The 18222-nt window shown below is 52.8% G+C and overlaps 1 protein-coding gene across 2 annotated transcripts in view; it reads left to right on the top strand.

Annotated features, from left to right (window-relative positions):
* Positions 1-18222, top strand: part of npepl1 (aminopeptidase like 1) — a 43886-nt gene that overhangs the window by 8183 nt on the left and 17481 nt on the right. For both annotated transcript variants that reach the window (XM_070895923.1, XM_070895922.1), the window contains exons 2-6: positions 4139-4324; positions 7441-7611; positions 8994-9083; positions 13760-13841; positions 14026-14168. In XM_070895923.1, coding sequence (XP_070752024.1) covers positions 4139-4324; positions 7441-7611; positions 8994-9083; positions 13760-13841; positions 14026-14168 — 672 coding nt within the window. The remainder of the gene's footprint in view (positions 1-4138; positions 4325-7440; positions 7612-8993; positions 9084-13759; positions 13842-14025; positions 14169-18222) is intronic.

Raw genomic sequence — 18222 nt, 5'->3', positions numbered from 1 at the left:
CCCAAAACGAATCGCAACACTTACGCAGGAGTACGTGTAGCGGCTCCAACAACGTGCTCAAGTTCGGCAGAAAGTTCCCGAAATAGTTCAACAGTCCCAGAAATGAATGCAACTCCGATGTGTTGCAGGCCCTGGGTGCTCGTCGAATCGCCTCTGTTTTGGATTCGGTGGGCCGAATCCCATCTGCAGCAACCCTCCTGCCCAGAAACTCAACCTCAGGAGCTAAAAACACACATTTAGACTTCTTGAGTCGCAGACCTACACGGGACAGTCGGTGTAGCACCTCCTCCAGGTTGTGGAGGTGTTCCTCGGTGTCTCAACCTGTGATGAGGATGTCGTCCTGGAATATGATCGTTCCAGGAATGGATTTAAGCAGGCTTTCCATGTTTCGTTGAAAAATCTTGGCCGCTGATCGAATGCCAAACGGGCACCTGTTATAAACGAACAGTCCCTTGAGCGTGGTAATGGTGGTCAGTAGTTTAGGTTCGTCGGCCAGTTCCTGGGTCATACAGGCTGAAGTGAGTTCCAACTTGGTGAACAGCTTGCCACCTGCCAGCGTGGCGAAGAGGTCCTCCGCTCTCGGGAGAGGGTATTGATCTTGTAGGGACACCCGATTGATAGTGGCCTTGTAGTCGCCACAGATCCTGACAGAGCCATCCGCTTTTAGGACGGGAACGATGGGGCTCGCCCAGTCGCTGATTCAACAGGCGAGATGATGCCCTCTCAACAGCCGGTCCAATTCGCTCTCGATCTTTTTCCGCATCACATACGGCACCTGTGGTGCACTGGCCTGCCGTCTGAGGTGATGTGTATTACTACTTTGGTGCCTTTGAAAGTCCCGACGCCAGGTTGGAATAGTCATTCGAATTGTTGTAGGACTTGAGCACGAACTTCGCTCCATAGATGACATTGCATGAACATCCCCCCCCATTTCCAGTTCATCTCGGCTAACCAGCTCCTGCCCAACAGTGCGGGACCATTACCCCGGACAATGCAGAGCGGCAACTGATTCATTAACCCGTTGTGTGTGACAGCCATCATTGCACTGCCTAGCACCGGAATGATTTCTTTAGTGTAAGTCCGTAATTGTGTCTCAATATGTGCTAATTTGGGTCTACTGGCTTTAAGTGGCCATAGCTTCTCAAATTGCTAAACGCCCATGAGTGACTGGCTGGCCCCAATGTCCAGCTCCATGCATATTGCGATGCCGTTTAATAAAACCCTCATCATCATTGGTGCCGTTTTGGTGTATGAACTGTTCGCCACATGGACCCGCTGGACCTCGGCGTCCATCGATTTGCCCCAAACGTCATCCTGCCTCACAGAACCCTCTTCTGGTCCATCTGCCTCATATATCAGTCTGGTTGCAGGCTTCCTGCACATTCGAGCTAAATGGCCACTGAGATTGAAGTTTCTGCAGACAAACTGTTGAAATCTGCAAGATCTGACTGAGTGTTTTCCCCCACACCTCCAGCATGAGTTAAAGTTTCCATTGTTGGGGACAAAGGGACTATGGCCAGGCATTCCGTGCTGACTGTCCCTTTGACTGGTCTTAAGTACCCTATTAGTGGGTGTCAATGGCCCCATCCCGGGATGCATTGTCCACTGTGATGGCATGAATGTCCGTTCAGCCTGCCATTGTCTCTGTTGAAGTCCTACTCTGGGGTCTATTGCTGCCTGGGGAGTGTCAGACTGCCCCTGCCTGCCTGCGGGGCTTTGAGTCGCATTGATGATGTTGACTCCCTGACCCATCGCCACGTTAGAGGCAGTATATTATTTTCCTCTCTTCCTCCCCCGCCATGAAAGTTTGAGCTAACAACGCCGTCGCTTCCAAGGTCAAATCCTTGATCTCAATTAATTTGCGGAAAATTCCTGCATGACCGATGCCCTCGATAAAGAAGTCCCTTAGCATTTCCCCCCTGCAGGCATCTGTGAACTTAGAGGCTGGCCAAACGCCGGAGATCTGCTACGAAGTCCGGTATGCTCTGTCCTTCACGACGTAGGTGAGTGTAGAATCTGTGTCGGACCATATGTATGCTACTCGCCGGTTTGAGGTGCTCCCCGATCAATTTGCTAAGTTCTTCGCCGGCTTTTCGGGTGCTAGTAAGTCCTTCATGAGCGCGTAAGTCTTTGGTCCGCAGCTGGTCAAAAGCTGAGCCCTTCGCTTGTCTGCCGCTGCATCCCCCAGCCATTCTTTCGTAACAAAGCTTTGCTGAAGCCTCTCGACAAAATCGTCCCAGTCTTCCAACACAGTACCGTTCCTCTGCACTACCAGTGGCCTTTCTCGTGGGTCGTAAGTTCCTGTTTCTCGTCGCCAATGTAAAATCCTTACTCGACAGCATGAAACATGAGGCACATTCCGGTGACAAGGTCACTCTGTGACCTCACCTCTTTATTCACAGCACTCCACAAGTGATGACCCTGCGTGGGACCTCCCTTTATATACCTGGGAGATCAGGTAAGGAGTGTCTCCCAAAGTTTTGAACGAGTCAAACCTGATGAGGTCATGTGGCCTCAGACTGATCAGCTATCTGTACTCCTAGGACGTTAGCGATGATTATCTGGAGGTTGAATCCATCAGGCTTGACTCATTTCAAGCGCTGTAATACTGTGGTCAAGGTGTGCATCTAGGTTGTGTGTATACAGTAATACAGTGGTGTTACATTGTGGTTACAAACATGACAACCACCATCTCCCCAGGGAGCCTGTTCCATAGATTGACCATTCGCTCACTGAAATATAGTTTCGGCATATTAGGTTTGAATTGACCCCACTTCAGGTGCAGGCCGGGTCCTCTGTCCTTACTATTTCTAGACAAGGTGAAACAGCTCGTCACGTTCTACATTATCGAGTCCCTTTAGAATCCTATAAACACCAATTATGTCATCCCTCAACCACCTCTTCTCCAGTGAGAACATGTCCAATATATGTAACCGCCTGTCATAATCCAATCCCTCCATCCCCTCAATCAGGTTGGTTGCCCACACAAAGTTTTGAACGAGTCAAACCTGATGAGGTCATGTGCCCTCGTGGCCTCAGACTGATCAGCTATCTGTACTCCTAGGACATTAGCGATGATTATCTGGAGGTTGAATCCATCAGGCTTGACTCATTTCAAGCGCTGTAATACTGTGGCTCAGTGGGCAGCAATCTCGCCTCTGAGTCAGAAGGTCGTGGCTCAAGTCCCACTCCAGAGAATTGAGCACAAGCTAGGCTGTACTGAGTGAACCATCATCATAGGCAGTCCCTCGAAGCGAGGATAACTTGCTTCCATGCCAAAAAGGGATGAGTTCACAGGTGTTTCAATGAAGGACCTAATATTCTAGGTCCCGAATTACAAGTTGAAGGGTGGAAGATGCCTCTGCGTGGACTTTTTTAACGTGTGGTAACCGTTGCACACCAGCCTCCACATGGGCTTGACAGAGCTAGGTCTTGGTCCAGTGGCAAGGGTTAACCAGGACGACCGGAGACCAGCTCTGCTGCACGGACCTAGTGCGCGCACACATCGTAGTGTGAGTTGGCCCGTGCTGCCCCTGGGCCCTCACCTCTTCTGGGCCCCGGTCACTTCCCTCTATAAACTCTCGCCGCTCCTTCGCCCCTCCTGCTGTGCCTGCCCGCACTGCAATCAGTGACCTGGCTTCACAGCCATCGCCCTCCTGCAGCAGCACGCGCTGCTCCCTGCAGTGGTATTCTGCCTCACGCTGCTCCCTCCAATGGGCCCCGGCCTGCTGATGGTCTTGCTGGCCTGGACCATGCCGATTTCCAGGCCGTGCTGCCGCACGATGCTCCCTGTAATTTAGTGGGTACTGCACTGTTGAAGGGCCATTTATTGGATGAGATGTTAAACTGTGCTGTCTGCTCCCTCACATGGTCATAAAAGATCCAGTGGCTCTATTCGAAGAAGAGCAGGAGAGTTCTCCACCCGGCAATACTTATCCCTCACCCAATACCAGGAAGTAAGTTTATCTGGCCATTACTGTTTGTGGGAGCTTGCTGTGCGTATACTGGCTGCCACATTTCCAATGTTACAACAATGACTACACTTCATAAGTATTTCATTGGCTATGAAGTGCCTTGGGACGAGCTGAGGTTGTGAGAGGCGTTCAATAAATGCAGGTTTTTCTTTCCCCTTCCGCAGGTTTGGCAAACGGCGCTGGGCAACCTCAACCCCAACCCCACCGACAGCTGCCCCCTGTACCTGACGTACGCCACCGTCGCTGCCTTGCCCTCTCGGGTCAGTCGGCACAATAGTCCGTCGGCCGCGCCCTTCCTCACACGCCTGGTGCGAAGCTGTCTGCCTGGAGGAGCCAACCGCTGCATTGTGGTAAGTACCTGTACTGCTCCCTGACGCACTGCACAGAGATTGTGAAAGGGGACAACATAGGAAATAGGAGCAGGAGTCGGCCATTCGGCCCCTCGAGCCTGCTCCCCCAATCAATAAGATCATGGTCTCAACTCCACTTCCCTGCCCGCTCCCCATAATCCTTGATTCTCTTATCGTTCAAAATTCTGTCCACCTCCACCTTAAATGTATTCAACGACCCAGCCTCCACAGCTCTTCCACTTCAACTCCACTTTCCTGCACTGTCCTTATATCCAAAAATCTAGCTATCTCTGTCTTGAATATACATAAAGACTGAGCCTGCATAGCCCTCTGGGGTAGAGAGTTCGAAAGATTCACCACCCTCTGAATGAAGAAGTTTCTCCTCATCTCAGTCCTAAATGACCGACCCCTTATTCTGAGACTGTGACTCCAGCCCGGGGAAACATCCTCCCTGCATCTACCCTGTAATCACCTCTCATTCTTCTAAACTCTCGAGAATACAAGCCTAGTCTACTCAATCTCTACTCATAGGACAATTCCCCCCATCCCAGGAACCAGTCTGGTGAACCTTCATTGCACTCTCTCTATGGCAAGTATATCCTTCATCCCTGCTGCGTTACTGAAAACAAGAAGCTAAGAGTGTCCTCGTGCTGAAGGTCTGTCTGCAGGTTCTTCACTACGAAGGCTGCTGCTTCAGTCTTCTGGTCACTATCGGAAGAAGAGCAGGGAGATCTCCCGGTGTCCTCACCAACATTCTGTCCCCTCCCATCCCTGCCAAACACAGATTACTTCAAAGCAATCGATTGTGAAGCACTGTGGGCTGTTTCTGAGACATGGTCGCAATTTAAATGCGAGTCTTTGTGAAGATCAGGTAATTGCCGTTGACAGACGACAAGTGTACTTTCCTGCTGAATGTTATGCTTGTCAAGCTGAGAGTTTCTTTACTGGGATTGTTCGTCATCCTTTGCTAGCACAAGCAGTTGCAGCTGTGGTACAACATGGGATAAGCACAGAGGAAAGGTTCCTCAATTTTGCTTTCACATCTGCCCTGAAAGAGGAACTCTACTGCACCATTATTGCATTTCCTTGTCCCACACAAAACTTCGATATACACTTTCCAGGTGAGCCAGGTAGTATGTGTGTTTTTTTTCTCGACAGACACGGGCTGTGGCCAATGTTCCCTGTAAACGGCGCTTTGTTCTGTGCGGACTGTTTTGTTTAATGCACAGTCCCTGTAAATTTCTGCGCATGCGCGGTATTTACAGTGTAAAGGCTGGTGAGCGGTCTGCGTGGGATCTTTCAGATTACTGCACGCGCGCACCTTAACGGGAATGCTGGCTGTGGGACCTTTCGCACAAAAATCTGACTGGAGACTTTAACACCCTTACATCACATCAGAGTGCGTTAGATTCTCACCCAGAGCCTTAGTGCTGAGTGGGCAAAAGAGATGATTTACCAGCCATTGAGGAGCATGGCTTGGTGAGTCATGGCTGCTGTGTTATAACCCTCTCTCCACTGGGATTGCAGGATCAGTGAATCAAAATACCTAGCCACTTGTATGCCCTAAGTGGAAGCTGACTGGCAGTAGGTACCAGCACAGGTCACTGACTCGGATATTCTCCAGAATCAGTAACCCCTTTGTTCACAAGCTGTCTGTAGCCTCCTGGAAGCCTTCATCTTGTGCAGTCTGGTGGAGTGGATACGAGACAGTGACTCGCATCTACTCTCTTGCAAGGTGCAGAGAGTTCCTTTGCTGCACTTATAATCCAGGCTGCCATTCCAGTGGAGTGCTGAGGGAGTGCTGCACTGTCAGAGGTGCCGTCTTTCGGATTAGACGTCAAACCGAGGCCCTGTCTGCCCTCTCGGCTGGGTGTAAAAGATCCCATGGCACTACTTTGAAAAAGAGCAGTGGAGTTCTTCCTGCCAATATTTATCCCATAACCCAAAAATAGATGAATTGGTCATTCATCTCTGTGCTGTTTTTGGGAGCTTGCTGTGCCCAAATTGACTGTCATGTTTCATACATTACAGCAGTGACTACACTTCAAAAGTACTTCATTGACTGGAGCACTTTGGGACATGCTAAGGACATGAAAGGGTGCTATATATAAATTTGTTCTTTACAGTGGTCATATGTTTCACTTCTGCCACAGAGTTCCTGTTATTCACTTGCTCTAATTGTGTTGGATGGGAACTCTTCTGGTGGGACCCGCCTGATCCTGCTGATAGTTGCAGAGCTTGGTCGATGTCTCTCGGGTGTAGGCAGGTCCTGTATCTGTGTTTGAAACCGTGCCATTTAGTCAGTGCTTGTTCTTTCTTGGACCACTGCATCTCAATAACACTGGGGGGTAGAACAATTAAGTTGAGAATTCTTCTTTATAGCGCCTTTCACGACTTCCAGACGTCTCAAAGCGCTTTACAGCCAATGAAGTACTTTTGGAGTGTAGTCACTGTTGTAATGTGGGAAACGCGGCAGCCAATTTGTGCACAGCAAGCTCCCACAAACAGCAATGTGAAAATGACCAGATAATCTATTTTTTTGTTATGCTGATCGAGGGATAAATATTGGCCAGGACACTGAGGATAACTCCCCTGCTCTTCTTCGAAATAGTGCCATAGGATCTTTTACGTCCCCCTGAGAGGGCAGACGGGGCCTCGGTTTAATGTCTCTTCTGAAAGACGGCACCTCCAGCAGTACAGCGCTCCCTCAGCACTGCACTGGAGTGTCAGCCTAGATTTTATGTGCTGATGTTCCTGGAGTGGGACTTGAACCCGCAATCTTCTGACTCAGAGGCGTGTGAACTGCCCACTGAGCCACAGCTGGCACGGCTATCTCAATGTTGCTGGGTGAGTGGCAAGACGGATGGGCTGTGGACTTATTCCCAAGATTTTTCCACAATCCATTCCAGAGGAAGGAGAGAAGTCAGTGGGCGTTTACTTGAGTAATGTTCGCTGCTGCCCCATCTATCTGCAATGCAATGATCTGGGCAGAAGTCGGCTGCTTGTACGCGCGCTCGTGGATGCCATGTCCCGTGGGGAGGGGTTTGGAATAACTATGAAATGATCTAGACAAGAGAATGGTCTTTGTGTTGACGGGGTTTGCTCCTCTCTTTCAGATGGTGTGTGAGCGCTCTGATGTTTTTGCTTCCGGTTGTGCGATTGCAAGGGCCTTCCCGCTCTTTTCCCGCCGATCCAGTGCCTCCCGGCGCTCCGACAAGCGTGTCGTCACAGTTGAGTTCCTGCTAGTTGGACCGAACAATGGCCCGATTGAAGCAACAACACTCGAGGTATTTGATCAGAAAACATCCCATGTTAAAATTGATGCTGTGAATGAGCAGTATTTATAATTGCCAGTTAATGACATAAAAATTGCAACGCCAAAACAGGCTATTTGGCCCAACTGGCCTACATTGTTATTCACCTTCTGCCTGAGCAATCGTCCGAATCCCATGTGCCCACTTTGTGCCCGTTTCCCTTTATTTCCCTTTCACACCTAACCTAGTCTTAAATGTTGACCCGTTGACTGCTTCAGTCGCTAATTGCGTGTCAGCCGTGGTTCAGTGGTTGCACTCTTGTCTTGTATGGATCTAGAACTTGTATGTTATATTATCCCACATTCTAGAGCCCGCACAATATATCGCCCCGTGTTCTAGAACCTGCAGGTTATATACCATGTTCTAGAACCTGTACTTTACGCTGTCTCATAGGTTTGGATCGTATCGATTTCCTCCTCACTTCAGTTTTCTCAAGTAACCAGTTATTTGTTCACAGCAGCTTGGTCTGGATTGATGTTACCAGTGAACATTTCCTGCCCTTTCTGTGAGGGGAGGGACCAGGCAGAAGTGCCTTGTAACTCACTCCCTTTACTGTTTGCAGTGACTTTGGTATTCCCAGTTACATAGAATCTACGACACTAGAAGCAGGCCATTCAGCCTAACCAGTCCGTGTTGGTGGTTATCCTCTACATGTGCAGTAGTTGTCATCTTTTGCCCCCAAAGTAGTAGCTGTTGAGACAAGCCCCTGCTACCCTGGTTTCCTTGCGGACCATCTCGCAGGCACACCCACAGTGTCAGTGTGCACCTCGGTGGGGTGAAGCGAGACCCTGCAATACTGTGCTGAAGTAATCCTAGATGTTTCCCAGGGGTGTGAGTAGGAACTGTAAGTGTGTGTGATGGTGCTTTGGAATGGCCTACTACTGCCTCTACTTTCTATATTTCTACTCATTGGAATTCAGAAGAATGAGAGGTGATCTTATCGAAACATACAAGATTATGAGGGGGCTTGACAAGGTGGATGCAGAGAGGATGTTTCCACTCATAGGGGAGACTAGAACTAGAGGGCATAATCTTAGAATAAGGGGGCCGCCCATTTAAAACTGAGATGAGGAGAAATTTCTTCTTTCAGAGGGTTGTAAATCTGTGGAATTTGCTGCCTCAGACAGCTGTGGAAGCTGGGACATTGAATAAATTTAAGACAGAGATAGACAGCTTCTTAAACAATAGGGGTTTATGGGGAGCGGGCGGGGAAGTGGAGTTGTGTCCATGATCGGATCAGTCATGATCGTATTGAATGGCGGAGCAGGCTCGAGGGGCCGTATGGCCTACTCCTGCAATTTCTTATGTTCTTATGTCTCGGTTGCTGCTTTATGCATGTTCTCTCTTGCTCACAGTGTCTAGCGAGCGCTGCAGATGGAATCCGATTGGCAGCTCGAATCGTGGACACACCCTGCAATGAAATGAACACAGATACTTTTCTCGAGGTGAGTGGTCAAGATTTAATTCTGGTGCACTGTCCCCAGCTGGTTTTCCACGTTGCGGTTAAAGAACCGCGGCTGGACTTGAAGACTCTGGACCCTGGACAGTGGGGTATTCAGGGTTACGGAACCCCAAGGTGGGTACATGCTGATCAGCCATGATCTTACTGAATGGGAACAGGCTGAATGGCCTCTTCCTGTTCGTATACAGCCTGTGCCAGGGCGGAGGACGTTAAGTTGGCAATTGAAAGTCAGACCCAGGAGCTTAGTATTCAGCCACTTGCTGTGAGGGCAGAGCTGGTTTGTGCACATACAGCATGGTTTTTGGTAACTGGGGAACTCGTGCCTACTGCTATAGTGCAGCTTCTGTCCAATCGTCACTCACAGAGCAGGTACTAGTTTCCAGGGTTAACTCCCTGCTGTTGCCGATATGGGAGTAATGTGGATGATGGGGTTAGTGGCTGTCTTTGGCTGATGAGAAAGGTTTGTGTGAAGTGTTGACCCCTCGTTCTTTGTTAGCTGATATTCCAGCAATGCACGTTACAGTGCTTGCGGTCTTATCGGAGTTTGCAGTTGGTGGAATTTATGGAAAGCCCCTGCTCTCAATTTTAGCTGATGGAAAATGTGCAGATCATGAATCTAAGTGCTATTAAAGATGGAAAGCATTTGTATTAATGGCTGGGGGAACTGGATGGTGCTGTGGGTGAGCACTGAGCATAAAGCGCCCAGTCTCCCAGCTCTGCTCACCCACTACTCCTCCAGTTTTAACTCCTCCTCTCCTACTGGATTATAGCAGGCATAAGAACATCAAATAGGAGCAGGAGTTGGCCATTTGGTCTCTCGAGCCTGCTCCGGCTAATCTGATCATGGACTCAGCTCCACTTCCCCGCCCGCTCCCCATAACCCTTTATTCCCTTATCACTCAAAAATCTGTCTATCTCCACCTTAAATATATTCAATGACCCAGCCTCCACAGCTCTCGGGCAGAGAATTCCACAGATTTGCAACCCTCTGAGAGAAAAAATTCCTCCTCATCTTAGTTTTAAATAGGCGGCCCCTTATTCTGAGACTCTGTCCTCTAATTTTAGATTCCCCTATGTGGAAATATCCTCTCTGCATCCACCTTGTCGAGCCCCTTCACCTTGTCGACTATGTCCCCCAGTTTTAGTTTTCCCTATGAATTAAAATATCTTATATGTTTTGATCACCTCTCATTCTTCTGAACTCCAATGATTATAGGCCCAACCTACTCAACCTATCTTCATAAGTCAACCCCCTCATCTCCGGAACCAACCTAGTGAACCTTCTCTGAACAGCCTCTAATGCAAGTATATCCTTCCTTAAATACGGAGACCAAAACTGTACACCGTACTCTAGGTGTGGTTTCACCAATACCCTGTACAGTTGTAACAGGACTTACCTGCTTTTATACTCCATTTCCCTTGCAATAAAGGCCAACATTACATTTGCTTTCCTGATTACTTGCTGTACCTGCATACTAACTTTTTGTGTTTTATGCACAAGGACCCCCAGGTCCCTCTGTACTGCAACACTTTGCAATTTTTCTCCATTCAAATTATAATTTGCTTTTCTATTTTTTCTGCCAAAGTGGATAACCTCACACTTTCCCACATTATATTCCATCTGCCAAATTTTTGCCCACTCACTTAGCCTGTCTATTTCCCTTCACAGATTTATTGTGTCCTCCTCACAATTTGCTTTCCCACCCATCTTTGTATCATCAGCAAACTTGGCTACATTACACTTGGTCCCTTCATCCAAGTCATTAATATAGATTGTAAATAGCTGAGGTCCCAGCACTGATCCCTGTGGCACCCCACTGGTTTACTGTTTGCCAACTGGAAAATTACCCATTTCTCCCGACTCTGTTAGTTAGCCAATCCTCTATCCATGCTAATATATTACCCCCAACCCCGTGAACTTTTATCTTGTGCAGTAACCTTTTGTGTGGCACCTTATCGAATGCCTTCTGGAAATCCAAATACACCACATCCACTGGTTCCCCCTTATCCACCATGTTCGTTACATCCTCAAAGACTGCAGCAAATTTGTCAAACATGCTTTCCCTTTCATAAAACCATGCTGACTCTGCTTGATTGAATTATGCTTTTCCAAATGTCCCGCTACTACTTCCTTAATAATGGAATCCAGCATTTTCCCAATAACCGATCTATAGTTTCCTGCTTTCTGTCTGTCTGTCTCTCTTTTTAAATAGGGGTGTTACATTTGCGGTTTTAGACCTCCCCAGAATCCAGGGAATTTTGGTAGATTACAACCAATCTATCTCTGCAGCCACTTCTTTCAAGACCCTAGGATGTAAGCCATCAGGTCCATGGGACTTGTCCGCTTTTAGTCCCATTATTTTACTGAGTACTACTTCTTTAGTGATCGTGATTGTATTAAGTTTCTCCCTCCCTATTGCCCCTTGATTATCCACTACTGGGATGTTTTTAGTGTGTTCTACCATGAAGACCGATACAAAATATTTGTTCAACGTCTCTGCCATTTACCTGTTCCCCATTATTAATTCCCCAGCCTCATCCTCTAAGGGACCAACATTTACTTTAGCCATTCTTCCTTTTTATGTACCTGTCAAAACTCTTACTATCTGTTTTTATATTTTGTGCTAGTTTATTTCATAATCTATCTTCCCTTTCTTTATTATATTTTTCGTCGTTCTTTGCTGGCTGTTAAAAGTTTCCCAATCCTCTGGCCTCCCACCAGTCTTGGCCACTTTGCCCTTGTTTTCAATTTGATACCATCCTTTATTTCCTTAGTTAGCCGCGGATGGTTATCCTTCTCATTGGAAGATATTTTTATTGAGATCTATGAAAAATCTCCTTAAATTTCTGCCACCACTCATCAACTGTCCCACACTTTAATCTATTTTCCCAGTCCACTGTAACCAACTCTGCCTTGATATCTTTGTCTCCTTTATTTGAGTTTAGGACGCTGGTTTGCGATCCATCTTTCTCACCCTCCAACTGAATTTGAAAATCAACCATGTTATGGTCACTCATTCCTAGAGGATCCTTTACAAGGAGATTGTTTATTAATCCTGTCTCATTACACAGCACCAGATCTAAAATAGCCTGCTCCCTGGTTGGTTCCGTAATGTTCAAGGAAACTATCCCGGATACATTCTATGAACTCTTCCCCTGGCCAATTTGCTTTGTCCAATCAATATGAAGGTTAAAATCGCCCATGCTTATTGCTGTTCCTTTATTACAAGCCTCCATTATTTCTTGATTTATATTCCATCCAACAGCATAGCTACTGTTAGGGAGCCTATAGACTACGCCCACCAGCAGCTTTTTCCCCTCATTATTCCTTATCTCCACCCAAACTGATTCAACATCTTTATCTTCTGAGCCAATATCGTTTCTCACTAACACACTAATCTCATCCTTTATTAACAGTGCTACCACACCTCCTTTTGCTTTCTGTCTGTCCTTTCCGAATTGTCAAATACTCCTGAATATTTAGTTCCCAGCCTTGGTCACCTTGCAACCACGTCTCTGCAATCACTATCGGATCATAGCCATTTGCATCTATTTGTGCCGTCAACTCATCTCTTTTGTTACGAATGCTGTGTGCATTCAGATAAAGAGCTTTTAAATTTTTTTTTTAATCATTTTTTCCTGCTTTGACCCCACTTTCTGATACACTTTTACGTTTATACATTCTGTCACGCTCTGGTTTTCATTTCCCCCAGTGCTACCCTGCTGTATTGCAGGCAGATTCGATCAATTGGCCATTCCTTGTGAGTGCTGGCTTTTAGGCTTTTAAGTTTTTGGGGCGTTAATGGCGGTGGGACGGGGAATAGTTTGCGCCTCGGTAGTTAAGTTTGGGCAGCTGTGCCCTGCATCAGGGGCGCAACGCTAAGGGAGGCGTTGTACACCTCTCGTGGCGCTAGGATGGGAAACACCCGAGCTAAAGAGCAGGCTCGGGAGCACTCCGAGAGAGGCTTGGGGGAGGAGAGGGAACCTAAAACGCCCCCACAAAAACATTCCCAAAACGTTGCTCCCGCCACCACAACACAAATCGCAAAAGAAGTTCAAAGAAAAAAAAAATCGCACTTACCTGAAGAGTCCATTACTCACCTTTTCACCGCCGTGATGCTTGGACCGTCCTGATTTCCCAGACGGTCAGTGCAAGGCGTGCTTCCGGGTGGACGAATTGGGCAGGAGCTTAATCTCACTCTGGTCACAACCGGGGGTGGGATGGGGGGGATGCATACCTGGCGCAGCTCTTGCGGGCGGTGCTGCTCCACACTGCTGCAAAACTGGACCCGAGGGTGACCCGCCCAGCACACCATCACACCTCTCCAGGGCAAAAAACGGATCGCAGAAGACCTGCAAATCCAGCCCAGGGTATTTGACACTGGACGATATTACTGCATAGCCCGACACCATGTGCACACTGACTCCCTCACTTTTAAGGAGGAATCTACTGAATAATGATCAGGCATGGGAACTGTGCCTAGGGGTGCTAAGGCTCTAAAGCTGCCCTGTCTGAGATCAGCTAACTCAGCACAGGGCAGTGGTTGAACCTTGGTCCTCCTGATTTGCATAACTCAATGCCATGTCAAGCAATGCATTCGGCCACTCGACCGTCATTATTGGGATTTCATTCACTTCAATGGATATTTCATTTTACAGGAAATAAAAATGGTTGGGAATACACTGGGAATTGTTCCCACCATTATCCGGGGCGAGGAGCTGCGGGAACAAGGATTCGGAGGTAGGTTTGCATTTCGCCATGTCTGTACTGTGTGTCTTTATTGAGCTGTGAACAGTAGTACAGGATGTTTCACAGCCCCGAGCACATCGAACGGCGTTTAATTTTCAGGGAGCGCCACGTTACGCCCAATTACAGTCGGCCTTTGGGTACCTGGATCTGATCGCTTCTGTTTTGTTATTTCAAGGTATATATGGCGTTGGGAAGGCTGCAGTAAATCCTCCTGCACTTGCAGTTCTCAGTTACTCACCGGAGGGCGCTACACAGACCATCGCCTGGGTCGGCAAAGGCATTGTGTATGATACAGGAGGCCTCAGCATTAAAGGGAAGGTGAGAATCTCTCAATGTGTCTCGACATCAAGACACAGGGACTTACATTTCCCACTGTGCGATCCAGTAACATTCCTAACCCCATTGTAACAGCGGTTTAGATTAAGTATACCGTCCAAATTAGACAATATGGGAGAGTGCAGCTCACTTGATTGAATATTATTCGACACTGGGACCAGGGTGTGATCGCAGTCCTGAGTAAGGAGATAAAATTGTCTTCTCTCTGTAGGCAACACAAGGTCTGAAGAGGATTGATTGGACAGTTTCCACTGGGCACCAGTCTATAAACCACAGAGTGTCCCAATTCAGGATTGTAAGGCAGCCTTGTCTGAGAGCAACGAGGCAGCCAGTGCGGGAAATTTAAAATGGTTTTTTTATGGTCGTGTGTAATTGCATCACGAAAGCTCTGATTGGTACACTTGGAGGACAAGAGCAGATTTCTGATTGGGCCCCTTGGAGGACCAGAAACATCCAGCAGTTTGCCTGGAATGTGTAATTCGATCCTGCCTGCCGGAGTAATCAATTACTTTGCAATGTGTAGTTTGAGCCATTCATTCCTCCCCCCCCAACGCGTTCCTCCCCCCCCCCCAACGCGTTCCTCCCCCCCCCCCCCAACGCGTTCCTCCCCCCCCCCCCAACGCGTTCCTCCCCCCCCCCCAACGCGTTCCTCCCCCCCCCCCCAACGCGTTCCTCCCCCCCCAACGCGTTCCTCCCCCCCCAACGCGTTCCTCCCCCCCCCCCCAACGCGTTCCTCCCCCCCCCAACGCGTTCCTCCCCCCCCAACGCGTTCCTCCCCCCCCCAACGCGTTCCTCCCCCCCAACGCGTTCCTCCCCCCCCCAACGCGTTCCTCCCCCCCCCAACGCGTTCCTCCCCCCCCAACGCGTTCCTCCCCCCCCAACGCGTTCCTCCCCCCCCAACGCGTTCCTCCCCCCCCAACGCGTTCCTCCCCCCCCAACGCGTTCCTCCCCCCCCAACGCGTTCCTCCCCCCCCAACGCGTTCCTCCCCCCCCAACGCGTTCCTCCCCCCCCAACGCGTTCCTCCCCCCCCAACGCGTTCCTCCCCCCCCAACGCGTTCCTCCCCCCCCAACGCGTTCCTCCCCCCCCAACGCGTTCCTCCCCCCCCAACGCGTTCCTCCCCCCCCAACGCGTTCCTCCCCCCCCAACGCGTTCCTCCCCCCCCAACGCGTTCCTCCCCCCCCAACGCGTTCCTCCCCCCCCAACGCGTTCCTCCCCCCCCCCCCAACGCGTTCCTCCCCCCCCAACGCGTTCCTCCCCCCCAACGCGTTCCTCCCCCCCAACGCGTTCCTCCCCCCCCAACGCGTTCCTCCCCCCCCAACGCGTTCCTCCCCCCCAACGCGTTCCTCCCCCCCAACGCGTTCCTCCCCCCCCAACGCGTTCCTCCCCCCCCAACCGCGTTCCTCCCCCCCAACGCGTTCCTCCCCCCCCAACGCGTTCCTCCCCCCCCAACGCGTTCCTCCCCCCCAACGCGTTCCTCCCCCCCCAACGCGTTCCTCCCCCCCCAACGCGTTCCTCCCCCCCCAACGCGTTCCTCCCCCCCCAACGCGTTCCTCCCCCCCAACGCGTTCCTCCCCCCCAACGCGTTCCTCCCCCCCAACGCGTTCCTCCCCCCCCAACGCGTTCCTCCCCCCCCAACGCGTTCCTCCCCCCCAACGCGTTCCTCCCCCCCCAACGCGTTCCTCCCCCCCCAACGCGTTCCTCCCCCCCCAACGCGTTCCTCCCCCCCCCCAACGCGTTCCTCCCCCCCCAACGCGTTCCTCCCCCCCCAACGCGTTCCTCCCCCCCAACGCGTTCCTCCCCCCCCAACGCGTTCCTCCCCCCCCAACGCGTTCCTCCCCCCCCCAACGCGTTCCTCCCCCCCCAACGCGTTCCTCCCCCCCCAACGCGTTCCTTCCCCCCCAACGCGTTCCTCCCCCCCCAACGCGTTCCTCCCCCCCCAACGCGTTCCTCCCCCCCAACGCGTTCCTCCCCCCCCAACGCGTTCCTCCCCCCCCAACGCGTTCCTCCCCCCCCAACGCGTTCCTCCCCCCCCAACGCGTTCCTCCCCCCCCAACGCGTTCCTCCCCCCCCAACGCGTTCCTCCCCCCCCAACGCGTTCCTCCCCCCCCAACGCGTTCCTCCCCCCCCAACGCGTTCCTCCCCCCCCAACGCGTTCCTCCCCCCCCAACGCGTTCCTCCCCCCCCAACGCGTTCCTCCCCCCCCAACGCGTTCCTCCCCCCCCAACGCGTTCCTCCCCCCCCAACGCGTTCCTCCCCCCCAACGCGTTCCTCCCCCGCCCAACCGCGTTCCTCCCCCCCCAACGCGTTCCTCCCCCCCAACGCGTTCCTCCCCCCCCAACGCGTTCCTCCCCCCCCAACGCGTTCCTCCCCCCCAACGCGTTCCTCCCCCCCCAACGCGTTCCTCCCCCCCCAACGCGTTCCTCCCCCCCCAACGCGTTCCTCCCCCCCAACGCGTTCCTCCCCCCCCAACGCGTTCCTCCCCCCCAACGCGTTCCTCCCCCCCCAACGCGTTCCTCCCCCCCAACGCGTTCCTCCCCCCCCAACGCGTTCCTCCCCCCCCAACGCGTTCCTCCCCCCCCAACGCGTTCCTCCCCCCCCAACGCGTTCCTCCCCCCCAACGCGTTCCTCCCCCCCCAACGCGTTCCTCCCCCCCCAACGCGTTCCTCCCCCCCCAACGCGTTCCTCCCCCCCCAACGCGTTCCTCCCCCCCCAACGCGTTCCTCCCCCCCCAACGCGTTCCTCCCCCCCCAACGCGTTCCTCCCCCCCCAACGCGTTCCTCCCCCCCCAACGCGTTCCTCCCCCCCAACGCGTTCCTCCCCCCCCAACGCGTTCCTCCCCCCCCAACGCGTTCCTCCCCCCCAACGCGTTCCTCCCCCCCCAACGCGTTCCTCCCCCCCCAACGCGTTCCTCCCCCCCAACGCGTTCCTCCCCCCCCAACGCGTTCCTCCCCCCCCAACGCGTTCCTCCCCCCCCAACGCGTTCCTCCCCCCCCAACGCGTTCCTCCCCCCCCAACGCGTTCCTCCCCCCCAACGCGTTCCTCCCCCCCCAACGCGTTCCTCCCCCCCCAACGCGTTCCTCCCCCCCCAACGCGTTCCTCCCCCCCCAACGCGTTCCTCCCCCCCCAACGCGTTCCTCCCCCCCGTCCCCCCCCCAACGCGTTCCTCCCCCCCCAACGCGTTCCTCCCCCCCCAACGCGTTCCTCCCCCCCCAACGCGTTCCTCCCCCCCCAACGCGTTCCTCCCCCCCAACGCGTTCCTCCCCCCCCAACGCGTTCCTCCCCCCCCAACGCGTTCCTCCCCCCCCAACGCGTTCCTCCCCCCCCAACGCGTTCCTCCCCCCCAACGCGTTCCTCCCCCCCAACGCGTTCCTCCCCCCCCAACGCGTTCCTCCCCCCCAACGCGTTCCTCCCCCCCAACGCGTTCCTCCCCCCCCAACGCGTTCCTCCCCCCCCAACGCGTTCCTCCCCCCCAACGCGTTCCTCCCCCCCAACGCGTTCCTCCCCCCCCAACGCGTTCCTCCCCCCCAACGCGTTCCTCCCCCCCCAACGCGTTCCTCCCCCCCCAACGCGTTCCTCCCCCCCCAACGCGTTCCTCCCCCCCAACGCGTTCCTCCCCCCCCAACGCGTTCCTCCCCCCCCAACGCGTTCCTCCCCCCCCAACGCGTTCCTCCCCCCCAACGCGTTCCTCCCCCCCCAACGCGTTCCTCCCCCCCAACGCGTTCCTCCCCCCCCAACGCGTTCCTCCCCCCCCAACGCGTTCCTCCCCCCCAACGCGTTCCTCCCCCCCCAACGCGTTCCTCCCCCCCCAACGCGTTCCTCCCCCCCCAACGCGTTCCTCCCCCCCCAACGCGTTCCTCCCCCCCCAACGCGTTCCTCCCCCCCCAACGCGTTCCTCCCCCCCCAACGCGTTCCTCCCCCCCAACGCGTTCCTCCCCCCCCAACGCGTTCCTCCCCCCCCAACGCGTTCCTCCCCCCCAACGCGTTCCTCCCCCCCCAACGCGTTCCTCCCCCCCAACGCGTTCCTCCCCCCCCAA

This window comes from Pristiophorus japonicus, chromosome 12 (genome assembly GCF_044704955.1).
Source record: "Pristiophorus japonicus isolate sPriJap1 chromosome 12, sPriJap1.hap1, whole genome shotgun sequence".
In the NCBI taxonomy this organism is placed as follows: Eukaryota; Metazoa; Chordata; class Chondrichthyes; family Pristiophoridae; genus Pristiophorus; species Pristiophorus japonicus.
This window is presented reverse-complemented; position numbering and strand designations above follow the sequence as displayed.